We start from the raw sequence: 25,175 nt of genomic DNA, 5'->3' as shown, positions 1-25,175 counted from the left end.
ACTAAGAGAATGTAGCAATACAATGGCTCCTATCATCATTCTCCTATCCTCACAGATCAGTGCCCTGTTCAGCCGTCACCAGAGAAGTTTCCTTTCCTAGCCAATGGGAACAAATACAGAAACCCAGCACCGGACGTTATGTAGGGAGTGAGAGACCTTGGAACTCCCATTCCTAAAGGGAATATTTCCAATAAATCCTTCTCCCCAGGGATCACCGAACCCTGCAGAAGAGGAGGAACAAAGAGTGTAAGGGGCAGAGGAGATGGAGGACACCAAGCAAGCAAGGCCCCCTACTTCACAAGGATGGTGCACATATGAACTCACAGAGACTGAGGAAGCACGTGCAGGGCCTGCATAGGAAATTAACTGGGAGGCACTCTCAATATTAGCATGAGGGAAAGGACTAAAGGAAGTGGGGTTGGATGGAGGGAGGAAGGGGACCAGTTCCGTGAGGAACTCTAAGCCCAGATACATCTGGAGTTCCGTGGTCTGAATATACCTATAAACTCGATCCTCACATCAACTACTCACCCACTCATGCTGCTGTGTCCAGCTGAGGGCAGTGGGTAAGGAGCAATTCAGCTGAGACCCATCAGCTGCCAACACGTCAAGCAGAAGGAAGAAAGGCATGCTCCAGGCTGGAAGGGGTAATCTTGGCAAGGTGCCACACATGACATATGGTAGAATGCATTCTCAGGCAGTGTCTTAACATACGTCAGTAAAGACAGTTGAGCAAGTGGTGCGCAGAATCCCGAGTGCCTGCGATAGTCTCTAGTATCTACAGGGAAAGTCCTAAGGAGGATTCTGATTGGCTGGGTCATGGCTCTAGTATCTACAGGCAAAGTCCTAAGGAGGATTCTGATTGGCTGGGTCATGGGTTCACCACTAACTTAAATGCTTCTCTGGTTCTTCAAGTCCGGATTATATAATTAAAACTATTATTTTTTATATACACATTTCTTTTTTTTTTCATTTGACTTTTATTTATTTTTTATTAATTTATTCTTGTATCATCTCAATGGTTATCCCATCCCTTGTATCCTCCCATTCTTTCCTCCCTCCCATTTTCCCCTTATTCCCCTCCTCTATGACTGTTCCTGAGGGGGATTACCTTCCCCTGTATATGCTCATAGGGTATCAAGTCTCTTCTTGGCTACCTGCTGTCCTTCCTCTGAGTGCCACCAGGTCTCCCCCTCCAGGGGACATGGTCAAATGTGAGGCACCAGAGTACGTGAGAAAGTCATATCACACTCTCCACTCAACTGTGGAGAATATTCTGACCATTGGCAAGATCTGGGAAGGGGTTTAAAGTTTACCTCCTGTATTGTCCTTGGCTGGCACATTTCTTTTTAAATTCCGGGATTATGATAAATAATAATCTCAAATATGTGAAGTGTCTTGATGATTGCATATCTCTATGTAACCATCTTCCAAACCAAGGTATAGAATGTGTTCCTTCGCTCATAAAGTTGTCCTTTTGCTGTGAACTTGAGAGGAATAAGTTTTAATGTCTACTATTTTAAGTGTTCCTGGACTTCATATAATTATAAACAGGTTACACGTTATACGAAATAAATCTAGGAGAAATTTTCAAAAGCATTTTCTGGTTACTTGGCATCCGGTTGGCAATACCTAAGGTGACTGGATCCCTCCCCTAAAATTAAATCGACAGGTATCACGTGGCAATGGAGCAAAAGAGAAGGCAGCACAGGTGAAACCTAAGGACTATGGCTTCACAGCGCAGGGTGGTAAAGCAATACAAGAGGCTTATAGACCGCAAGCCTGATGTACCAGTGGCTGTCCTAGGAAGGGCTGCAGGAGCTGGCTGCTAAGGGTACTGCCTCATGGGTGTTACGGAATACACACTCATGATATGAACAGAGGGCTCCAGTAAGTCTCTTACATCAAGGCTGCTGTTTTTCAAATCCTGAGGGTTTCTTATTCATCCTGGCAGGTTTAATTTTTAGTAATCAATGAACTAAAGTGTCCAAGAATGCCCACAGGCTTAAGTTTAATAAAGGCTTTCCAGGGTCTGTAATGTAGAAAAGTACACACGAGATTAGAATACGCAAAAACCAAGCTCACTTGACACAGTTGTCAGTGAGAGGCTCCTGGCCAGCCAGGTGGTTGTGGTTTTGAAGAGAAAGCATGTGTTTCTGTCCTTGTCCCTAGAATGTTCCAATGGCCCCTGTGGGCACCATCTTAGTCTCTAGCCTCCTGCTGTGACAGTTAGCTTAGCTGTTGATTCTGTTTAGTTTGTTAAAGCCGAAAATAGATTCTAACATCCATGTTTTAAAATATACATACTCTGTATATTTTAATGATTTTTTTTGCCCCTTCATCTATTTGAATTGCTAAAAAAAAGGATTAAATGCAAAGGTTTGGATAGATCTCTAGAGGTTTCACTTTTTTTTCCTTTGGTTTTACTCCCTGCTTTCTATTTCCAAGGTCTAAATTGTGAATTCTAGAGCCATTTAAACATACATTTTTAGACTCAAAATCCCAAGGGATTCAAAGCAGTCTTTAATCCATGTAATGTGAGTTTTCATTTTGTATGTTTCAAAATCAAAAACATTCGAATACCATGAAACAGAGTAATTTGAATGCAGAGAGAATAAGTGAATCTCTGAGATTTCTTAGGGTTTGAAAACTCCTGGAAAAAAGAAGATAAGGGACTTAAAAATATTGGTGTGCTCTGATTTTCCCTGGTGTCTGTGTCTGTGGAACTAAACACCACAGTGTAGGCCTTGGTAAGGGAAGTTATGCCTCTGGCCCTTTTTGGTGACTTGTTTTTTTTTTTTTTTTGATCTCCAGGAAATCTTAGTCACAAGGTTTCTGTGTCTATGACTCCTTCTGTATGCTCCTACTACGACTGACATCCAAGTATAGCATCTCCCCAAGCCCTGGGGTAACTTTTTGAAAACATAGCTGCTTCCTCACAACCCAATCATTCCTACAACTAAAACCAAACCCTATCACAAACTCCATTAGAGGGCTGTAAGTTTCCTCTGGGTGTTCGGCAAGTAAACAGACTCAGTACAACCCAGACAATCAACCTTGAACAGTGCTACTAGAATACAGTACACACTATCCATGCATGCTTGCACATCCAGCCCAAGCTGGTCTGTCTCACAACAAGCATAAACATCTACTGTTTCTTTTGTAATTCTTCTCTTCCTCTCTCCTGCCCTCCCTCCCTCCCTTCCTCCACCCCTCCCTCCCTCCCTCCCTCTCTCCCTCCCTCCCTCCCTCCCTCCCTCCCTTCTGTTGTTTCTTCTCACCTAATACATAAGAACAGAAGTAAGAAATTAAGGGGGGGGGATTTCTTTTTTTTCTAGATGTTAAGAGTCAAACGTGTTTTCTACTGAATACCTGTCAATGAGCCTTTTCTGGATTCTAGACTTTGTATGTACTGGGATATTCTGCTTCTAATGTCCTTCTCCCCTTTCTCCTGTTCAGCTTCCTTTCCCCAGGGACCTTGACCTACCTACCTAGAGTTCCTGTCTCTGTGTCCTCAGCACCTTGCAGGTGCCCTAACGTGACACTTAACAAGGCTGACCTTGGTTGCTTAGTCATCTGCACCATGGGCTTCTCCCTGCAGTCTGTAAAGCTTCCTTGTATAGACACTGCTCGGCCTGCTCTGCACAGATACCCCTAACAGCCCAGCTCAGAACACATTCTAGGATAACATTTCTTGGAGTAAATCATAATTTCATTGCCAGATTAACTTAGGTTGAGCCCCAAATGAGTTTTGATTGACAGCTATGGAGGAATGCTCTTTCTTCTGTTCCTAGTGAATAGGTAGCTTAAGGAAGAGAAATCGCCAGGCGTGGTGGCGCATGCCTTTAATCCCAGTACTTGGGAGGCAGAGGCAGGCAGATCGCTGTGAGTTCGAGGCCAGCTGGTCTACAAAGTGAGTCCAGGATGGCCAAGGCTACACAGAGAAACTCTGTCTCGAAAAACCGAAAAAAAAAAAAAAAAAAAAAAAAGGAAGAGAAATCATGAAGTCTACAAGAAGCACTACAAAGCAAAAGCCAGAGCAAGGTGGAGAGCAGTGAGAAGTTCACAGCCTAGGAGTCAGAATGGGAGGGAAGCTTTGAGTCCCCGAGGAGGAGCCAGTCTCTCTTTCTCAGAAGCAGCCAGTGATAAACTTACCTGTCTTCTCAAACTCTGGGGGAGTGGGGATAATTTCAAAGTTCCCCAAGTTACGAGAACTTGTGGATCGGCAACAAGGTGCAAGTTACTTTTTAGTGTCTGCTGTCCAAACACTCCCAAACCACACGTGGAATTCAAACATAACCACTGCCCGATGGTCAAACACGGTTCCAACATTGAACATGGCTGGGGACTTTCAGAGCTGTGCAAGCTAGTGTGTTGGATAGTGAGAGTGAACAGCCCAGGCCATGGTGTCTTCATCTGCCTTTAATAGTTTGCCCCGCCTACTGAGAGGATGCAATGCTTAACCCCAAGTTTCTCTTAGATGGTTGCAGAAGTCATGCTGGAAATGCAAGGCCTCTGAGGTAGGCAGACAAGCAAGACACTTCTGTCAATTGCAGTGAAGAAATCACATCAGTGGTGACATGTAGGTGTCAAGTGTGCATGTATGTCACAGACATATGGGAAGTGTTTTCTTCTAGTGTCAGTAAAAAGCAGAGTGGCGTAGTACACTATGGCAGTCTTGGCTCCCCAGTGCCCAATTAGAAAGCATGATAAATGGCTTGCAAGGTCTCTCTTCCCCCTGATTTGTGGTGCATATAAGAGGACAATTCTCAGCAGAGCCACAGTGAGTGGTCGGACGGCTCCCCTCCCACATCTGGCACGCGAGAACACCTTAAATTGGAATTCCATCCTCATTATTTCATGCTGTGTCCTGACTTGGCAGGTGTGTTTTCTCACAGCGGTGTGCAAGGGGGGATGGAAGGGGTGGGCTCTACCTTCCGTTTTCTCCATCAAAGTGTTCATTTAATTTAATTCCTACAAGTCACTTGGGATGATGAAAGGGCGTGGTGAGGACAGAGGGGCTTTGGAAGGAAGTTGCTACTAAGGTTAATTTGTATCCTGCCCCTTTAGAACTTGCTGTTTCCTCCACATAGGTCCTACAGTGGCCCTGTGGTGCTTGCTTGATAGAAACCAGCCTTCAGAAGTGATTGCTATCACTCTTCAAGCTGTTTTTTTTCCCTTGAAGGGAGTCCTAGAGAATATGCACGTGTGTGTGTGTGTGTGTGTGTGTGTGTGTGTGTGTGTGTGCAAGATGAAGCTGAACAAAATGCAGAGAGAAAGAAAATCGAGAAATACATATGTGAGCAGTAGAAATTACAAGCGACAAAGGAAGAGGGAACCAAGCAACAAATGGAAACTAAGGTTTCTATTTGGAAGGAGACTATGGTATGGCACTTGTCAGTGTCTGAGATCACGCTGATGCCCTGGTACTTGGAGAAATATGTAATGAATCCTGTCTGAGAGAGGGATGCTGAAGATTAGACCAAAGAGCCACTGCATGCTGGACAAGCACTCTGTCACTGAGCTGCTTACTGGGTCTGTTCTCTCCCTGCCTACCTCTTACTGCTTTCTTCAAGGACTCTGCCTCCCTCCTGCATCCAAGAACCCAGAGATAAGCTCCTAAGGAAAGGACCTACTTCAGCTCTTCCTGCAATGCCTCTCACAGGACTTTCATGTGGAATGGCATGTGAGGAACGCGAGGGCAAACATTGATGGAGTGCACTGCACAGAGCAGAGGGACAGATTTGTGTCTCGCCTGTCCATTCAGAATCCCCAGTCTTCTTACCATGTGGGGCGGTATGCCAACATTTTCTACTGCAAATCTCATTGAGCTTTTCTTAGGCAGCTTTACTTCTTTTAATTAAAAAAGACAAGACTGCCAATTACTTAAACTTAATCCCCAAATGTAATTGTTACCTTCAAAGATTCTTTTTCCATAAAGCTCATACAAGAGTAATATTTCCATCAAATTAAAATTTAGCAGAAGCTTGGGTTTTCCAAAAAAAAAAATTTCATTTTCAAATCCCAGCTGGCTCTAGAAATCAAAATAGCACAGCAAGGCAAAAGCAAAGCGAGGTGACCAGGAAAGTCTGGCTGGCATGAGGAGATCAAGACCAGAGAAATAAGAAAAGATGAGAGGAAAAGTCCTACTACTCAGAATTCCCCTAAGTGTGAGGTTTAGGCTGTAGGGCTTTTAGCCATTTAGCTTGAAGCTAAATGTAAGTTCAGAGGACATAGCACAAGCAAAAGTGCTGTCGGGCATTTCAATAATACAGTGGGCAAATTCCATATTGATTCCTGTTAGCAGGTTTTAACCAAACGGTTTAGGAAACATATCAAGCAGAGAGTAGAAAGATGCAGAGAGGTAAGATGTGGGACACGGGAGTAAGACCTCACCTGTTACGGTTGGCTCTCGGCCACTCTGTGGTGATCAGTGACTTGCTGATGTCACAGAAAATGATGCTATGGCTGTGATAGTTTCTCACAAGTAAAGAAAATCAACAGGAAGACTGTTGGATCCTTTCTGCAGGAGCCAGAGAACAGAGAGCGCAGACCGACCCTTATTTATTTTCTTGTGTATTAACTGCAGCGAAGCATAGCTGTGTGAACTCTGTGATTTTGTTATGGCAACGGCTGCATAAGACTTATCAGCAGAAATGAGGCCCTTGTTTCTGCCAGCTCATAGGAAGGGAGAGATGTGTTTTAAATCTTCAGTCTTCTTAGGCATGATCTATATCTTTGGGACAAGTGGCAGGTTCTTTGTCCTGTTGGCTTTGCATTGCCATGATGTGGTGGCATGCATAATGGCCGTCACTGAGAAGCAAATGTGACACACAGTGTAGAACGGTGACATTTGTGACTCCTCTTCAAGATTTGTATTCTGATTGAGTGAAAAATAAGGCAAAATCTCATTTTTTTTTCATTTGGCCTTGAGATAGTTTAATTTTTTAAAAACTATCTTAGCAGGGCAAGCATGTAGAACATGCTTGGTGTCCACAATAATAAAGCTACAAGGAGGAGCCACACAGAGGTCACATATAAGGCCCATGGTCACATGACATGAAGTCAGCATAGTGCTTTTAAAAGCCACAGGAAGGGTGTGCAGCTGAATATTAAAATGCAATGTTTTTTTTTTCTAGCGTTCTCCTTCATATAGTATTTAAAATACCACTTTGAGCTTGTAGGCATGAAAAATACAATTTCTTTCCCATTTCACAGTTGGAAAAACTGAATTACAGAGAACAATGCTAGTAATTATCCATAATTAATAGAGGTGTGTATGCAAATCAGTCTGAATAACTGTGTGAAATTAAATGTGCTGACGCCAGACAGCTCTGTTGCTGTGTTTTTAAGTGCTGTCATGTAAATCTCTGTGTTAGTCAGGCATACAAATACGACGTTCCAAAAATGTATGGATAATAAAGTGACTGTTATGTATGTATGTATTATAATGTGTAAAACAAATGAGATGAATCATTGCAATTTGTGAGATAGGTTCATATCCATGAGCACTATGAATGCTACATATGTTGGCCTGCAATGCACTATATAGATTCAGCATGTGGCAGACTAGATTTGGGTATAATTTGTTCATTAAAATGTCTGTGAGAAAAGTGGGTGTTAATTTATTTTGATTATAGGTATAGATGAGATAGTACATACAAAAGACCTTAAACTGTATTGGTAAATGAGAGCCCACTAAGTACACTAGGTGTTAGTATTAGTCTTAATATTACCAGTGCTGCACCGGAAGAAAGTTAAGAAGTTAAGAGAGGCATCTTTTCCTTGATTTCCAGCATGATATAGTCAGAAAACAAGTGAAAAGGAGAGGGTTATCCAGCCATCTCTCCAGCATGGCATCTACTCAGGTGTTTTCCTTTCCATTTGCTTGGAGCCTGACTTAAAGAACCCGCCCCTGGCAGAGCCAGGTAGTGAGTGGCAAGGCCATCTCTTCTTCTACTGTAGGCCGAGTCTGGCTGTTTGGATGCCAGATTTGCCCATAAGGACCCCAGTCTCCTTTAGGGAGGAAAGAAACCAGGGCAACTGGCTTGTTTGTGACTTGGATTGTAATTTTTTTTTTTTTAACCCTTAGCTTTGCAGAGTTTGTTTTGTTTTCAGAGTGAGCTTTAGATAGCTGTATTAATCATGCAAACCCAGCCATGTGCAATGTGTTTTATCAATGGAAAACCAGGGAGAGAACGGCAAGCAGCTCTGAACAAATCCAATGCCGTGCCTGAACCTGGAAGATAATCTCACCGTTTCCCTGATCTGCTTGCCACGTGGGGTTAGTGATTGGAAAGGCTGTTCACTTGGGATAAATAATCAGATGGGAGACAAACAAGTGAGACACATTCATTCCTGCTCTGTAAAAACAATAATAATTCTATGGGCAGTGGCTGGGGAACCATGGGCTGATAGAACCTGGGGGAGCTCAAGGGAGAATTTGCTTCAAAGCCTGAAACAACAATGGTGACTGTCCTTGTCCTCTCTTCTTTCCCTTGATCTCAACTTTCTAATGCTGTTTGCATTGCCTCGCACTGCACCTATGCTCATTCTCAGTGTGAGGGCATCTTCCAGTGAGACAAAAGGTTACACTTAAATTGGCTAATGGTGACACTCCCACTGCCGGGGCTCCCAGAAGGCCCAGGAAATGGCTTGAGCCAAACCCAGTGAGAAAACTTCCTCAGAAATGTAGATTAGTCGCTTGCCTCATTTTACAATTCAGTGGGTTTTCTGCTGTGAAACAGTTGAGGTATTTATGCAAATATACGCAACTCAGGGCTAATTTCAGAATGAATAAATCTAAATTAAAATTAATAGGAAAATCCAACTATCAGAAACAAATTAAGGAAGGAACACTACTTATTTTCCATGTATGTAATGTTTATATATTTAAATATATAAACATATACATATATATGTGTGTGTGTGCATATATATATACACACACACACATATATATATTTAAATTAGCGAGCAGGGAAGGACTCTGCTTTTCTTCTTTTGTTTCCTGTTTGCATAGAGATAAAGGCACTGGGAAATTTCTAACTGTCCACAGGCAATCCATATTACTCTTTGGTGTCATCCCAGTATTATGATCTCACTGCAGAAGTGGCAGTACAGAGCAGTGTAGAGATGGCCTGAGGGCTACAGGTGGTTGGGGATGTGAGAGATTGACAGGGGTGAGCCTCCAATGTGAGGCACTAAGAAAGAAGCAATTGTAATAAAAAGTGTTATGGCTAGGGGAGGACCTTCTCCTTTGTACTGTAGAATGACAGAAAAGTGCCTTTGTGACTTCTTTCACCTTTCAAATCACCTTGAGGAAATCAGTTGGTTGGAAGTCCATAAGGCCATTTGCCTCAAACAACAAACGTGAGACATAGTCAACATTTTGGAGATGAAGGTTAAGAGCCCAGAGAAGGTCGGGCTCATTCAGGATGGGAGAGATGGCTCAGCGGTTAAGAGGTCTGCTCCTCCAGAGCTCCTGAGTTCAATTCCCAGCAACCGCATGGTGGCTCCCAACCATCTGCAATAGGATCTAATGCCCTCTTCTGGTATGTGGGTGTACATGAAGATAGAGCATTCATATACATAAAATAAATAAATAAATAAATAAAAGCCAGGTAGTGATGGTGCACCCCTTTAATCCCAGCACTTGGGAAGCAGAGGCAGGTGAATCTCTGTGAGTCTGAGGCCAGCCTGGTCTGCATAGTAAGTCCAGAACACCCAAGGCTACACAGAGAAATCCTGTCTCAAAAAAATTCCAAACAGATGGTGACAATAGCTAATAAGAGAGTCATACACAATACTGGTGGCCACAGTAAGACATACTTTTCATGGGTATTTGAATACTGAATTGCCACTCTAAAGAGTTAGGCATTGTCTTTTCTTTCTATGGGAAAGTACATTTCACTTGGGAGGCTCTTTTGATTGAAAAGAGGAGAAAGTGATTGGGTCCCTTGTAAAAGACAGGGGACTTAAGAGAACTGACTTTGTCCAGTGACCTCCCTCCAGCAATCCCATGCCTCCATGAACAGCTTTTCAATGCCTGCTAGCAGAAGCCCAAAGTATTAGTAGGAAGGTGAACTATATTCTCTAAAACTATCTACAAAAGCTAACTACAGTCTACATACAACACAAAATCAAACGAGGGTCATTCTCCAATCAACAGTTCAGTGTGTGGGAGACAATAAGGTCAGTCCCTCGACGAGACTGCTCTCCAACATTCGGCATCTGTCCTTTGTGAACAGCGCCTGGCTTCACTTTGTTCAACCACAATGCATGATCAGATAAATATTTGAGTTTGTGGCTGTGGAGCAGCTGTCACAGAGACAATCAGAGTCAACCTGATACTGTGCAAAGCTCAGCTTGGACGGAACATGACCTCTTTGCAAATGTGATCCACTGGGGCAGATGTGATGTGGGGTGTGTGTGTGTGTGTGTGTGTGTGTGTGTGTGTGTGTGTGTGTTTTCCTCATCAAGATATTTGCAAGATGCCAGAATAATAAAATGGAGTCAATCTCTGTAGCAACACTACAAGTTAAATGTCTTAAAATAATTGTGGCATGTCAGGAATTCAAGATGGAATATTTTCCACGAATGTTACGCTTCATGTCAAGTCTGAAAACCAGGCACACTTTAACAGTTTTATTTTTAGTGGCCGGGGAAAGGAACTGATTCCATTAATGCTGTAGGGAAGTTATTTTATTCAACAGAGTTCTAAGTTTCATACTAAAATAGTCTAGACTGATCTTAAAATTTATTAAGCTGTCTTGTCATCCCTGGAAACCTTCTGCAGTTTTGTAAATATAATTGAAACAAGTTTGCATATATGTGAATGCATGCATATGCAAAACACTATTATTATTGACGCTCTGAGGATCTCCATCTGATTCTGCTCAGAACTTCAGACTGGACAAGTTAATGAAACAAGATCTATCTTCAAATTTATGAAGCAGCAGCTTTCTTCCTAGGATTCTGAGCACATTCTCCGTATAGTGTGTATAATAATCTTCTTTAATTGGATTTATTTTTTTTCTCACACTAGGCCCTGCATGGCCTAGTTTCCATTTTTTTACCTCATGTCTTTGAGTGTTATTTGCAAATCACTTTTCTGGGATTTAATTTCAATGGTAGGTTGGTTTCATTTCAATTTTTTTGTATTATTTTAATTTTATTTGCCAATTTGCCTTTAAATACCCTTAAGCTAGAAAGTTGTGGGTGTGACTTTGCATCTAAATGTGATGCAGGAGGCAAAATTTAATTTGGATCTGTAGAAAGTTTTATGAAAAGAATACAGAGTGACTGTTTATAAATTGTTATTTGTGTTTTCTAAAGTATGTTTAAAAGGTAAACACACAAGAGGGCCAAGAGTTAAGGAAAAGTAGTATTGGTGTAATTGTATTGTGTTTAGTCTTTGGGAAAATCCATTTTACAAGCAACACCAATGATGGTAAGTTCAGAATCTATAAACCTTTGTGTTTGGAGTGGTCAGTGGGCTCACTAATGTGCCTTTTTGTGTGGTAGAGATTAGAGCACACAGGCAGCTGTGTTCCCAATGTGGGAGCTCTTTTTGACCTATAATAATATAGATTGAAAACATTATTCCCTGCCCATCTAGTTGGCTGACTTGAAGTTAAGTCAGTGGCACACCTGTTACTCGGTTGTTGCTGTGTATAGGGGTAACAGGTTGTATTGCTCTGCAGTGTTTATGTGGGAAAAGTAACTTCTAATAAATGTGAATTTTGAGAATGTGGTTTCCTCTTTTGTCTGTCTTATACATTGTAAGTTGGAGAATGACCCAAGGACAGAACTACAGCGATAAAAGTCATACTGACCTTGAATGGGGTGGGGGACTGTGGGTAAAACACGCTCTAAAGGGGAAAAATGGTAAACATCATGGAAGGTTGAAATTCACACAAATTCTCAAGGTTACTTGCTCAAACAATTACAGAACAGGAATTTCCATGCCTACAGAATCTTGTCTACTGTACCATGTTTATTTGTTCTTCCTGTTAAAGTATCAAAGACCGACATCAATGAAATTAAAAATATAAAACTTTTTTTAAGAAAAAAAAAAAAAAAAGCAAGAGTAGGGAGCCAACCCCAGTGGTAACTCTCCATATAGGATCCTCTCCTCTGCTAGAAAACCAATACCAAGTTGCTATTTTTTAGGAAGAGTGTGTGGAACATATTATAGAAATTATGAAATCTTTCTTGGTCCTGGTTCTTGTCTTTTTGGCTCATGATAGATGAAAAAATGGTAGCCCCCACTGGTTTCCTCCCCTTTATCCTATAGCATTTCTCAGCTTTGGCCAAGCAGCTGGAAAATGTATTTTGGGAAACACTAACTCACCTTTTCCCTCACAGGTTTTATTTACAGAATAGTGATGCTGGAGGAGGAAGACTTCCTGGTAATATGTCTCTTGGAATGACATAGTTTTTTTTTTTTTTAATTAATTTATTCTTGCTACATCTCAATGTTTATCCCATCCCTTGTATCCTCCCATTCCTCCCCCCCCCCTTTTCCCATTATTCCCCTCCCCTATGACTGTTCCTGAGGGGGATTACGTCCCCCTATATATTCTCATAGGGTATGAAAGTCTCTTCTTGGCTACCTGCTGTCCTTCCTCTGAGTGCCACCTGGTCTCCCCCTCCAGGGGACATGGTCAAATGTGAGGCACCAGAGTACGTGAGAAAGTCATATCCCACTCTCCACTCAACTGTAGAGAATATTCTGACCATTGGCTAGATCTGGGAAGGGGTTTAAAGTTTACCTCCTGTATTGTCCTTGGCTGGTGCCTTAGTTTGAGCGGGACCCCTGGGCCCAAATCTGCCTATCATATTGTTCTACTTGTAGATTTCTAGGACCCTCTGGATCCTTTTATTTTGCTATTCTCCCATGCATCTCTCATTTAGAGTCCCAATAGGATGCCTTCCCCTCTGTCCCAGTTTCCTGGTAAGTGAAGGCTTTCGTGGGACATGCCCCTTGGGCTAGTATGCAGATATAAGTGAGTATATACCATTTGATTCTTTCTGCTTCTGGGTTAACTCACTCATTATGATCATTTCTAGCTCAATCCATTTATCCACAAATTTCGGGAATTCCTTGTTTTTAATAGCTGAGTAGTATTCCATAGTGTATATGTACCACAGTTTCTTTATCCACTCTTCTACTGAGGGACACTTAGGCTGTTTCCATGTTCTGGCTATTATGAATAAGGCTGCTATGAACATGGTTGAGCAAAGTATCTTGTTGTGTGCTGGAGCATCTTCTGGGTATATTCCAAGGAGTGGAATAGCTGGGTCTTGAGGAAGCCCTATTCCATTTTCTGAGATAGCACCAGATAGATTTCCAAAGTGGCTGTACTAGTTTGCATTCCCACCAGCAATGAAGGAGTGTTCCTCTCTCCCCACATCCTCGCCAGCATGTGGTGTCACTTGAGTTTTTGATCTTAGCCATTCTGATGGGTGTAAGATGGAATCTCAGAGTTGTTTTGATTTGCATTTCCCTGATGATTAAGGAGGTTGAGCATTTCTTTAAGTGTTTCTCAGCCATTTGATACTCCTCTGCTGAGAATTCTCTGTTTAGTTCCAAGCCCCATTTCTCAATTGGGTTATTCGGTTTGGTGGTGTTTAATTTCTTGAGTTATTTATATATTTTGGATATTAGACCTTTGTCAGATGTAGGGTTGGTGAAGATTTTTTCCCAGTCTGTAGGCTGTCGCTTTGTTCTCTTGACAGTGTCTCCTGCCTTACAGAAGCTTCTCAGCCTCATGAGGTCCCATTTATTAATGGTTGACATTAAGGCCTGGGCTGTTGGTGTTCTGTTCAGGAAGTTGTCTCCTGTGCCAATATGTTCCAGGTTCTTTCCCACTTTTTCCTCTAAGTGGCTTAGTGTCTCTGGTTTTATGTTGAGGTCTTTAATCCACTTGGATTTGAGTTTTGTGCAAGGTGACAAATATGGGTCCAGTTTCATTTTTTTACACATAGACCTCCAGTTAGACCAGCACACCATTTGTTGAAGATGCTATCCTTTTTCCATTGAATGATTTGGCTTCTTTGTCAAAAATCAAGTGACCATATGTGTGTGGATTCATATCTGGGTCTTCGATTCGATTCCACTGATCAACCAGCCTGTTGCTGTGCCAGTACCATGCTGTTTTAATTACTATTGCTTTATAGTACAGTTTGAGATCAGGTATGGAGATTCCTCCGGAGCACATTTTATTGTATAAGATGGTTTTAGCTATTCTGGGTTTTTTGTTTTTCCATATGAAGTTCAGAATTGAACTTTCAATGTCTTTAAAAAATTGTGTAGGTATTTTGATAGGGATTGCATTGAATCTGTAGATTGCTTTTGGTAGGATGGCCATTTTTACTATGTTAATTCTCATGATCCATGAGCAAGGAAGATCATGCCATCTTCTCAGGTCATCTTCAATCTCTTTCTTCAGAGTTTTGAAATTTTTTTTCATATAAGTCCTTCACTTGCTTAGTTAGGGTAACTCCTAGATATTTTATATTGCTTGTGGCTAATGTGAAGGGTGTGGTTTTTCCTAATTTTTTCCTCTCCAAGCTTGTCATTTGTGTATAGGAAGGCTACAGACTTTTTTGAGTTAATTTTGTATCCAGCCAATTTGCTGAAGGTGTTTATCAGCTTTAGGAGTTCTCTGCTGGAATTTTGAGGGTCACTTATGTACACTATCATATCATCTGCACATAGGGATAATTTGACTTCCTCCTTTCCCATTTGGATACCCTTGATCTCCTTTTGTTGTCTTATTGCTCTGGCTAGAACTTCGAGTACTATATTGAAGAGATATGGAGAGAGTGGGCAGCCTTGCCTTGTTCCCGATTTTAGAGGAATTTCCTTGAGTATCTCACCATTTACTTTGATTTTGGCTATTGGCTTGCTGTATATAGCCTTTATTATGTTGAGGAAATGCCTTGTATCCCCGATCTCTCTAAAACTTTAAACATGAATGGGTGTTGAATTTTATCAAATGCTTTCTCTGCATCCAAGGAGATGATCATGTGATTTTTTATTTTCAGTTTGTTTATATGGTGGATTACATTGATGGATTTCCGTATATTAAACCGTCCCTGCATGCCTGGAATGAAGCCTACTTGGTCATGATGAATGATATCTTTGATGTGTTCCTGTATTCGTTTTGCAAGTATTTTATTTAGTATTTTTGCATCCATGTGGAATGACATAGTTTTATCTTAGTCCATTTCTTAATTTTACCTCTTGCTATATTGCTATCTCCTCTAAAAGTTGATTAACCAGCCACATGTTGATGATACACCCTGTTAAATAATAATAATAAACACTTTTATTTGAACTGTGGGGCATTAATTATACGAGTCTCTCATGTTCACAGTCCCGTACTTGGGCTTCTTCCTGTAAACTAAGTGGACTGATGGAACTTAGGTTTTAGTGTATCTTCCACACTTCTCATTAATATTCCACACTTGGTTCTAAATCCTCCCTGAGGCTTTTTCAGCAAGATAGTATAATGTGGGAGAGATAGAGATCACTTCTTGTCAGCTCCTAATGCTGTAGTGTGACACAATTAGTGTACCTTCTTTCCACATTCTTTCTAGAAGCTCATTTAAATAATGACCAGTGTCAAATAAAAAATGAACCACAACCAAACCACAGGAGGACAAGCACAGTCACGTTTGGTGTGCCTTCCGTCTTGTAAGATCTGTCAGGGACAGTTGAGTTCTCCTGGTTTTCAGGTTCTCCGTACATGTGGCTACTGAGAAAAGCTTTAGGCACCTTACACAGTGTACTCTCTTAGCCTGGCTGTAAGTTGCAGGGTAAATGTGAAAGCTTCCTAAGTGCGTTACGAATATAATAGGTCTATCATGTTCAGAGAGCAACTGTGTCTTCATTATACCAGTGTCAGGTAGAAAAAAAACCCCATGATTTTAAGCCCTCACTGCGTATTTGCTATTAAGTTGCAAGCTTTGAAAAGAAATAGCTGGACTGCTTTCAGCATTTGTGCAGCAGTTAAGAGACCACTGTCCCGTACTATACTCTCCCCGCTGTATTTTATTTCATTATTACTGTTATTATTCAGAGTGTTTAAGTGACTCAACTTAGTATTTTCTCATCACACTTTTCACAGTTGGATAGTTTCACTCTGCCCTGATTCTCACAAGAGCATGCGCATTGTTAAACCATGCTGCCTTCTCTCCTTTCCCTTTACAACTGCTTGGTGTTACCATCTGAGCCCCACCCTGTTATAATCATTTTGGGCTTACTACAACTCATTAGTTAACCTTGTTCTTTTCCTTTTTTTTTTTTTTTTTTTTTTTTTTTTTTTGCTTATCTGTACCTAGATACTTTCTCATCTTCCCACTATCATCCCTGCTACTGTTTGAAAGTTTACAGCAGGATTTATGGGCTCTCGCAAGAGTAAACCGAGAAGTGAAGTAGACACCAATTAAGACAGAAAAGAAAATTTCAAACTGTTGATTTTCAAAACCAGAAAATAGCAGGCGTCTTGGGGGCTCTGTGGTTCTCGCTTGGATGTGGATGCTTGAGGTCCAAGCAGTTCCGCAGCTGAGGGGGATACATAAGGGACAGACTCTACTGTTGGCCCTAGAAGTATAGGCTGTGTGTTTTTGTACGGTCTTTAATGTGGACTTTGCTTTCCTACTGGCTAAATGGGATGTGTGGCTGCCCGGGGACTGTTGGTGGGTTCTGCTGGATATCAAAGAAAAATATAAATGGGTGTTAACATTTCACAAGGAGGCACTTTAAATCCACTGTACCAGAAAACCAAAAGCTGGGATGCTGGGCAGGGTGTTATATCAAAACAATTTGCCAACTCTGGCCTTATTTTATTATGAACATCGCACAAGCATTACCAGAACTCCACTCATTTGATGGCCAGTTTTGAAATAAAAAGTAATCCGTGTGTCCATTTGCATCCTTTTGTATGTACAGAGAGTCTTTGAAGGAGCCATGCCTATTATTTTATTCTGTATGGGGTGGGGTTAGGGCTCAATGATAGCTTGCTTTATTATGATGTATCTGTAAGAATCTGGCTCTAGGGTCTGCTAAGTATTAACTAGCACCAAAAAATGTACCATTAACACCAAACTCCTAAAATGATAACTTAGCATATTTCCTTAAGAATAAAGGGAGGCCTTTATGAATACTTATTATAGTCCTGCCTGGACTACTTGGGCAGTTTTTAAAATCTAGTGAATTACGAGTTTATAAGGTAGAAAGTAAAATGACAAAGCAGCCCCTGAACACAGGTTCAGACTGGGCCTGTGGAGGTGTGTCCTTTTTTTTTTTTTTTTTTTTTTTTTTTGTATTCTTTTACTTCTTATAGTCTGGATACATTAACAGTCCACATGTTTCTATGAATTGATCAACATATCAAGCCACTAACTGGGAATGTTAGTTGAGAATCTCAATGTTTCAAAGATTTAAGTGCCTAGTCTAGAAATGAGTGGACTTAGGCTGGTGGGAGTTTGTGGAATGAGAGGAGAAAGGAGCAGGACTCACCACTGTGAAGGAATGGAACATTAATAAGCCAGGAGGAAGGCTTCATGAAGGGAGGAGGAAGAAATCCAATGTCTTCCCCTCCACACGGTGACAAACTGTAGCTCCTGACATTTTGGTGTACACAAAGAGCCAGGCCCAGTGGCACAAGCCTGTAATCCCAACACTTAGGGCAGAAGAGGCAGGTGGAGCTCTGTGAGTTCGAGGCCAACCTTGTCTACAAAGTAAGTCCAGGCGAGCCAAGGCTACACATAGAAACCCTGTCCTGAAAAACCAACAAAGCAAAACAAAACAAAAACAAACAACCCCCCCCCAAAGTGTTGGTCTAGAAACTGGTCTCTGGGAATGTCAGACTCAAACTTAAATCTCAAACTCAGTCTGTGTATCACTTTGTTTCACTAGTTACACAATCGCAGTGCAGCATGGAACCATGAGAACGTAGTGATGGTTAAAGGACAGTCATGTGAAGCAATCACTTTATGTAAACATCACTTGGGAAGAACTAACAACACCCAGATAACTGCCCTTATTTTTCCTCCCTTAAGGGACGTGCTGAGACAAGGCACATCCATCATCTTGTGAGTAAATCTCAGTTATCAGTGTAACAACACTGAGATGGTTATAACCCAGATGTAGAGTACGAAACTTCTTGTTCCATCAGAAGGAATTCACGTCTTCATTTATGTCATGAACCCTGCTCTGTCTGAACGGAATAAGGAGCTTAAGGCTGGCCCATGCACGTTGTGCCACTGGATTCACACATCTTGAAAAATGTGGAATGTACCACTTAGTTTTGGCATGAGGAAAAATACGTAAAGGATATTATTCAAATATATACACTAACGTAATCTTTGGCGGAGAAGTAGGATGCATGAAGAACAAGACAAACGAAAGGGAAATGCTTCCAGTGGCCTAGGAAGAAAATACTATAAGCACAAGGTATTCTTGCACTGCCATTCAGTTATGTTGACCCCGGGGGAGAGGTGACTAGAGACTGTAGACGTATACATATACATGTTGCTGAGGACAAGGGATGGCAAATTGACACTGCAGAAGTCAGCATGTCACTGCGGTGGACAGGGCAGGAAATGTGCTGACCGGCCATCAAGGATGAATAATCACGAACTCAAGGGCTCTGGCTCTGGGCCTCTACCTGCTGCTGCCTCTGGCTGACAGCAGCTCACCAGCTGCTGGATCTGCTCTGGCTTAGCTTGGTCAGCAGAGCACCCTGCTGCCCACACAGTGTTTCTGTCAGAGCCTCTGGTTCTGTCAGACCTCCCTCCTGACGCTGGTGGGCAGAGTAGCTCCAGCTGCTTTGTGTGGGTCCCCTTCTCCCCTTTCCCTTTAATCTCACTGACTTGGAATGTGAAGAATGGGCACTCTATTTACTTACATATGTACCTTTTCTTTTCTCTTTCTTTCTCTTACCCCCATCCTTCTTTCTCTGCCTGCTTCCTCCCTTTTTCTTCATTTACTTTTTTTTTTTTAGGATTGTGAAAACTAGGCCACTGTAAAACCCCATCTTCAAGATTTTAGCTATGCAGGCTGTAATGATATACTCCCTGAATCTAACTGATGGAATTAGGGTGGGCAGGAAGGCACGCTGTTCTTCTTATAAATGACAAACAATGTTTCCCCTTGCAGTTCATAACTGGGCTTTGGGTCTAAGAAACAGAGTTGTTCATTGCCTAATTTTCTACAATGGCAATAGCTCCTTCCATTTCAAAACCTAGTGACATTTCATCTGGTCTTTAGTAAGTGTGCAGCGTCTTAGCTTTATCATAAGGTGGGGGGGTGCAACCCCTAACCAAGGTGAAGGCATATGCTGTGGATACATGCTGCTAAATGCAAAACTGGTCCTTGTGTATGATGCTGTGTAGATGGCAGTGTTGAACCACTGGGGTGATGCCCACCACTGATTACAGTGCTGTGTACTTATTAATCAAGGATGACTTCCCCCAAATCATGAAGGTCATTATGATATGAAACATTTGCCTAATTCCCTGATTCTCAGCTTAAAAACTGAATGTCTCTAAGATGCTTGGTATTTTTAAGTTTACCATGCTAAGTCCTTTCATGGATCATTGTGGTGTAGCACCTCCCTCTCAGTAGGTCCCACCAGTGTCTCCCCTGTCTTTGGCCAGCCCTTGCTCCACCTCTCTGAGGGAGAATTCTCTCCTCAACTTTCCATTTCTCAGCCTTAAGGCAGTGTTTTATCTGTTGCTTGAACTGTATGGCTAGCATGCTTCACTTACTCCCTGTGGGATGAGAAGAAAACATATCTCAATGTGATGTGTCCTTGTTCATTGTTCTAGGTAATCTGGCTGTTCTACTTTCCCTTCACCTTAAAAACTTTTTTGTTCAGTGTGTAATGTTCCTTCCACTTTAGCTTTGCCTGCCTCTTGCATTTACCACTGCAGTTCAGGTTTGCCTATACCTCTGAAATTCCTTATCTTAGGACGCAATAGGGTAACTACATCTCCTATTGCACAATTCCCTGTGGTGAAAATTGTCACCTTCAGTTGGAGCAAGGAATACTTAGGTTTAGTCAGTAGAGCCAAGTAAACAGGATATGCATTTCCAACCTCACACTGATGCAGCACTTGGATAGCCATACCCCATCAAACTACACAGACTGAAGCCAGGGGGTCAAGAATGAGGAACTTAAGGCCACGTTTAGGGTAGTTTGTGGTTGCTGTTTTATAAAAGTTGTGTTATATCTTCAACAATTTTCAAAGAGCTTTAATACTACCCTTCAAGAGAAGTCTCACTTAAATGGATTTTTCTTCCAAGAATCTTTTTTTTTTTCCTTGAAGGCTCATATCTAAATTGAATACAACATCTTTCTTAGCCATAATGTTTTCCCCCAATTATGCATGTATAGAGTAAAAAGAAGCTTTTAGTGATCTGTTATTTTAAAGTAATAAGTAAGCTATAAAAGCATTTTTTATTTAATGTAAGTGAATTCTGTGGCTCAGAAGGATCGAACCATTTTGCTTTACTTATTCTGAAAAACAAAGACTCCCCATTCCACATATTATCATCTTTCCATAACCCCATTTAGTGTCCTCTGTCCCTCAGGGACATTTGGATCTGTAATTATAGCAAGCTGACCAAGAAGGTTGTGGAGTCAGGGACATGGCTGAGCATGTTGCCAGCGAGCAGGAGTGTAGGGTGGGGTCTCCTAACATCCGCATCTTTGAAAGGACTGATTTCTTCTTTACCATTATCTTGTATGTCACTAGGGTCTTCCCTGATCTTCAGAAATGTCCCCCTTTCCCACTATTCTACCTCCACTGCAAATGACCTATGAGCAAAGTAAACACCTTGTTGTCATAGGGAAACAATCCTGTAGTCCCTCGTTCTCCTTCAATTTTTATATTATGCTCTCATCATTCACCCTACCCTTCCTCTTGTGTTAGTTAAATCACTTTCTTTTTCCATTCTTTCCTTTTCCCAGGACTTCGGCCATTCTCACTGGATAGTCCTTTCTCAATAACTAGCTGTTGGCATGTTCTCAGAGCCATCCATTTCCTGGCCCTTAAAGTACCTCAGCTTCTTAAAGATACCACCACAAAAGATATACACATTCTTTGAATATTCTTGAAGAATAAACAACCACAAAAAAAAAAAAAAAAAAAAAGAAAGAAAAGAAAAGAAAAGAAACTAAGCAACACAGATTAAAAACTGGGCAGTTTTCCAAAGTGAGAGAATTATGAGAGAGAATAGTCCTATTTGCAAATCACGGAACTTTGTAGCCTCCACTCTGGTTACAATGGGAATATTCTTATTTTTGTCTGGGTTTACCTTTAAAGGATACGGGATAGTTTTTAAGTCAATATATGGGAACTCTATGACTTGTGGGGAGTCAGGCTTTGTTTTGTCATACTTACTGAAAAGGACTAGGCTGGCATTGGTGACGCCGAGCTTGTTGGCAGCCACACAGGTATAGTTGCCGTAGTGCTCCTCAGTGACATTGGTCACCGTCAGGGAGGACTGGCCCTCAGTGCTCTTAATCTCAAGGCCATTTGCACTGTTTATCCTGAGAGCAAAAAAAAAAAAAAAAAAAAATAGAAGAGTTAAAGGGATACAGATGAAGGACGTGGCTTTGTGGTTTCTTCCTCATCTTTACACTGGAGTTTTAGAAAGACGAGAGGAAACAGAGCATTTGTTGTCTTTCCTCACTCATTATAAGTATGTAATGCCTAGTATCAAAACTGATTGAAGTCTATCAACAAAGAAGGCACAGCATTGAGTTTCTACAACATTCAAGAAAGATACATAGGTGGAAATTACTTTTTGAACTATATTCCTTACTATTTAAGTTCATCTGAGAATTTTTGGGTTCAACTTAAGGCCTACAACCCCCAAGTGACGTAATAAAGAAGATGTTGAGAAGGAAAAAGTACATTACATATGAGTGAGGTCTTGCCATTAGGCTCTAGGAGACTTTGAGATCATAGTTTGGAACTTGGGGTCTGGAGGATTTAGAGGGTTTTTGACGTACCTGGTATCATCCCGGTACCACTCAAAGTCAGGGGCAGGCACCGCCGAGGCCTCACATTTGAGGGAAGCTTGTCGTCCCGTGGTGGCCTCATTGCTCTTGGACTCCGTAATAGTGGGTGGATCTGTAGCAAGGGCAGATAGAATGGTTTATTATGTGAGAAGAAAGGATGCTCTGGGCACAAAGGGCTGCGGGGGGGGGGGATCTGTAGGAAGGATGGATCACAGGTTTATGTGAGAGCTAGGGGAGGCACAAGAGTTGGTACCCAGGGGTAGATGTAGGAAAGGCATCTTGTTCAGGGGTGGAACAAGACAGAGAAGCTAATATGTGAAAACCTCACTGAAATGCCTCGTGACCAGGGATTGGGGTTTGTCACCAGCAAGCTAAAATAAAGTGAAAAATGACCGATGGGACATAGAGTTGGCTTGTTTAGAAAAAACACTCAATGTCATTTTATGTGAACAAAACCCAAGGTTTCTTTTCCTCTTTTCAATCGTTCCAATTGCAGTTTATATTATTTGCATTTTTCCACAGAAAGTCATGAAACCAAAGGATTAAAAAAAAAGATTTATCTTTAATTCCATGTATATGTGCATGTCTCTGTGAGGGTATGTATGCATGAGTTGTATGGGGCTCACAGACGGTACTGGATTTCCTGGAGCTGGACTTACATGCAGATGTGAGCCATCTGACATGATTGGAAACTGAACTCAAAGCCTCTCCAAGAGTAGTGCTTGTACCTAGTCACTTGGAAAATATATGATGTGGTCATTTTCTTTATTCATCACTATTTTTACTATAGCTAGTGATGGCTTTGAGGAGTCTGATGAAAATAAAAAGGTTAAACTGCTCCCAACCTGAACCTTTGCCCTATATTGTCAAAGGACTACAGAAGCTGATAACCAAGAACATTGCAATGAGGTCATTGTTTTAATCTTTGTTCCCATGTGCTGCTCCCTTATGTTACTATGACCCAAGCAAATTTGGTTTTTATGCATGAGTTGCAGCGTGACGTGCCTCCTAGCGGACAGAAAGCCTGCTTGCCATCAGTCCTTCACTCACTAGCAGTTGGCTGTTGGCTTTTACTTTTTTGTTTTGCTGGCTGGGCCTTACAAAAGCTGTAATTCACTTGAGATAAAGTAAAAAACATATCTGATAGTTTAATTTGGCACTATTCTCTGTAAATAGTCCTACTAAGGTGAAGAAAGACAAGATGGGAGACATGATCTCCTGGGTCCAGTAATTTTTTTTTTTTTTTTGCCTGTGAACATTTTGAGAAGAAGACTTTTTCAGGCCAGGAGGGTTGGCTCAGCTGGTAAAGCTCTTCCCTTGTAAGCATAAACACCTGAGTTTGAGTCCAAACACCTGTGTAAAAATGCTGCGCATTGTCTCATGAGCTTGTAATCCTAGGGGTGGGGAGGTGGGGACAGGATTCCCTGGAGATTGTTGGTCTGGAAATCTAGCTTAACTGACAAGTTCTAGGCAACTAGAGGAATCTGATGGCATTCCTGAAGACGACACTTGAAGTTGTCCTTAAGGTCCCCCATGTACATATGCACCTGTGTGTGCATGCACGCATGCACACGCGTGCGCACACACACACACACACACACACAGAGAGAGAGAGAGAGAGAGAGAGAGAGAGAGAGAGAGAGAGAGATGAGAGAGAGAGAGACAGAGAGAGAGAGAGTAGAGAGAGACAGGAGAGAGGAAACAGAGAGAGAGAGAGAGAGAGAGAGAGAGAGAGAGAGAGATGAGAGAGACACAGAGACAGTGAGAGGCACACAGGGGGGCACACACAATAAGAACCTTTCAATGAAAAGGTTGTTTAATAGTGGCTTTCCATATGTCTGCATGTGAAAAGTAGGCCTAACCACTAACCAAGCTGCTCAGATTTTGTGGAGGAAAAGGTTAATTAATACAATAAACTTTACTATACACAATGCATTGAAATACTTGATGTTTTTCTACAGTTTTGAAATCTTTTATTTATTTATTTTTTTTTTCTGGTTTTTGGTTTTTGGAGACAGGGCTTCTCTGTCTAGCTTTAGCTGTCCTGGACTCCCTTTGTAGACAAGGCTGGCTTAGAAATCACAGCGATCCATCTGCCTCTGCCTCCCGGAGTGATGGGATTACTTATGTGCACCACCACACCCAGCTGGGAATCATTTTTAAAGTTCTCTGTCTACAGAAACTTTGGTCCTGAGTTAGAATCATCTACAACAATATCAGGTCAGACTGCAGTTTCCTCCCATCTCATAAAATCATCTTCTCATTTTATGCCTATAGGAAAATGAGTAGCAAAGTCTAAAACAAAATAGTACCAACGATAAGAATGCCCTGGCCTGTTGTTGGCATCTGGTTTGACAGCATTATCCAAATGTCTTCTTACTCTGTTCTCTCTGAAAATGGCATAAAATGAGAAGATGATATATTGAAAAGCTAAACAGAAGAAAATAACAACAAACCATGAACTGAAAGTAGGGCTCCTGAGACATAGCTTTAGTGTGGTTGAATAAACCTCTTATGACATTCTGTCTCCTGGGCCTTGGCTTACCACTTACATAAGAAGGGAACTGAACTTTACAAGTACTTAGCAGTCCTCCCTGTCTCTTCCTTAAAACTGGGCTCTTAATATCATTATATCACATGTATTTTCACACTTTTTGCCTTTAAATTGCCAGCTTTCTAGATAATTCATTTGTTTACTCCATGGGTTAGGAGCTAGGGTGAGCGATCAGGTGTGGGAAACCTGAAATCTGCCTTTGGAGCCCAATCTTAGCCAGAGCCCTGCTCTGTGGAAGCATCCACATGAGTTTAAGCCATTCCTTCCTTCTTTATCTTTTCAAAGAAGACAGCTTAAAATTATGGGCAAGATTCCATTGAAAAGTCTTTCTCTGATCGGCCATGTAGGTCTTAAAGACCATCAGTTCAAGGGGTAATGCATACATTGAATGTATTTGTGCTGATGTTAGAGCTATTGGTAGGCAGGATGGAGCATAAAATGGAGGAGCTTATGAACTTAGATTTCATTTTGATATACTAGAGCTCAAATCGAGGCTTGGCCCTTCATTGTTCCCCCTTATTAGAGGGTTCAGTACTTTGCCCAGAGCCATACTGCTTCAATTTCCTCATCAATAA

General features: G+C 41.6%; 1 protein-coding gene across 4 annotated transcripts in view; it reads right to left on the bottom strand.

Moving 5' to 3' along the window:
- The window catches only part of Lsamp (limbic system associated membrane protein), a 2,176,218-nt gene that overhangs the window by 13,421 nt on the left and 2,137,622 nt on the right, over nt 1-25,175 (bottom strand). For 2 of the 4 annotated variants that reach the window (XM_051149922.1, XM_051149923.1), the window contains 3 exons: nt 22,038-22,158; nt 21,424-21,572; nt 11,838-11,873 (listed from right to left, as the gene is read on the bottom strand). In XM_051149922.1, coding sequence (XP_051005879.1) covers nt 11,838-11,873; nt 21,424-21,572; nt 22,038-22,158 — 306 coding nt within the window. The remainder of the gene's footprint in view (nt 1-11,837; nt 11,874-21,423; nt 21,573-22,037; nt 22,159-25,175) is intronic. The other 2 variants (XM_051149924.1, XM_051149925.1) reach the window with 1 other exon arrangement.

Source organism: Acomys russatus, chromosome 8, assembly GCF_903995435.1.
Source record: "Acomys russatus chromosome 8, mAcoRus1.1, whole genome shotgun sequence".
NCBI lineage: Eukaryota > Metazoa > Chordata > Mammalia > Rodentia > Muridae > Acomys > Acomys russatus.
The sequence above is the reverse complement of the archived record's forward strand: the minus strand, read 5'-3'. Positions and strand labels throughout refer to the sequence as shown.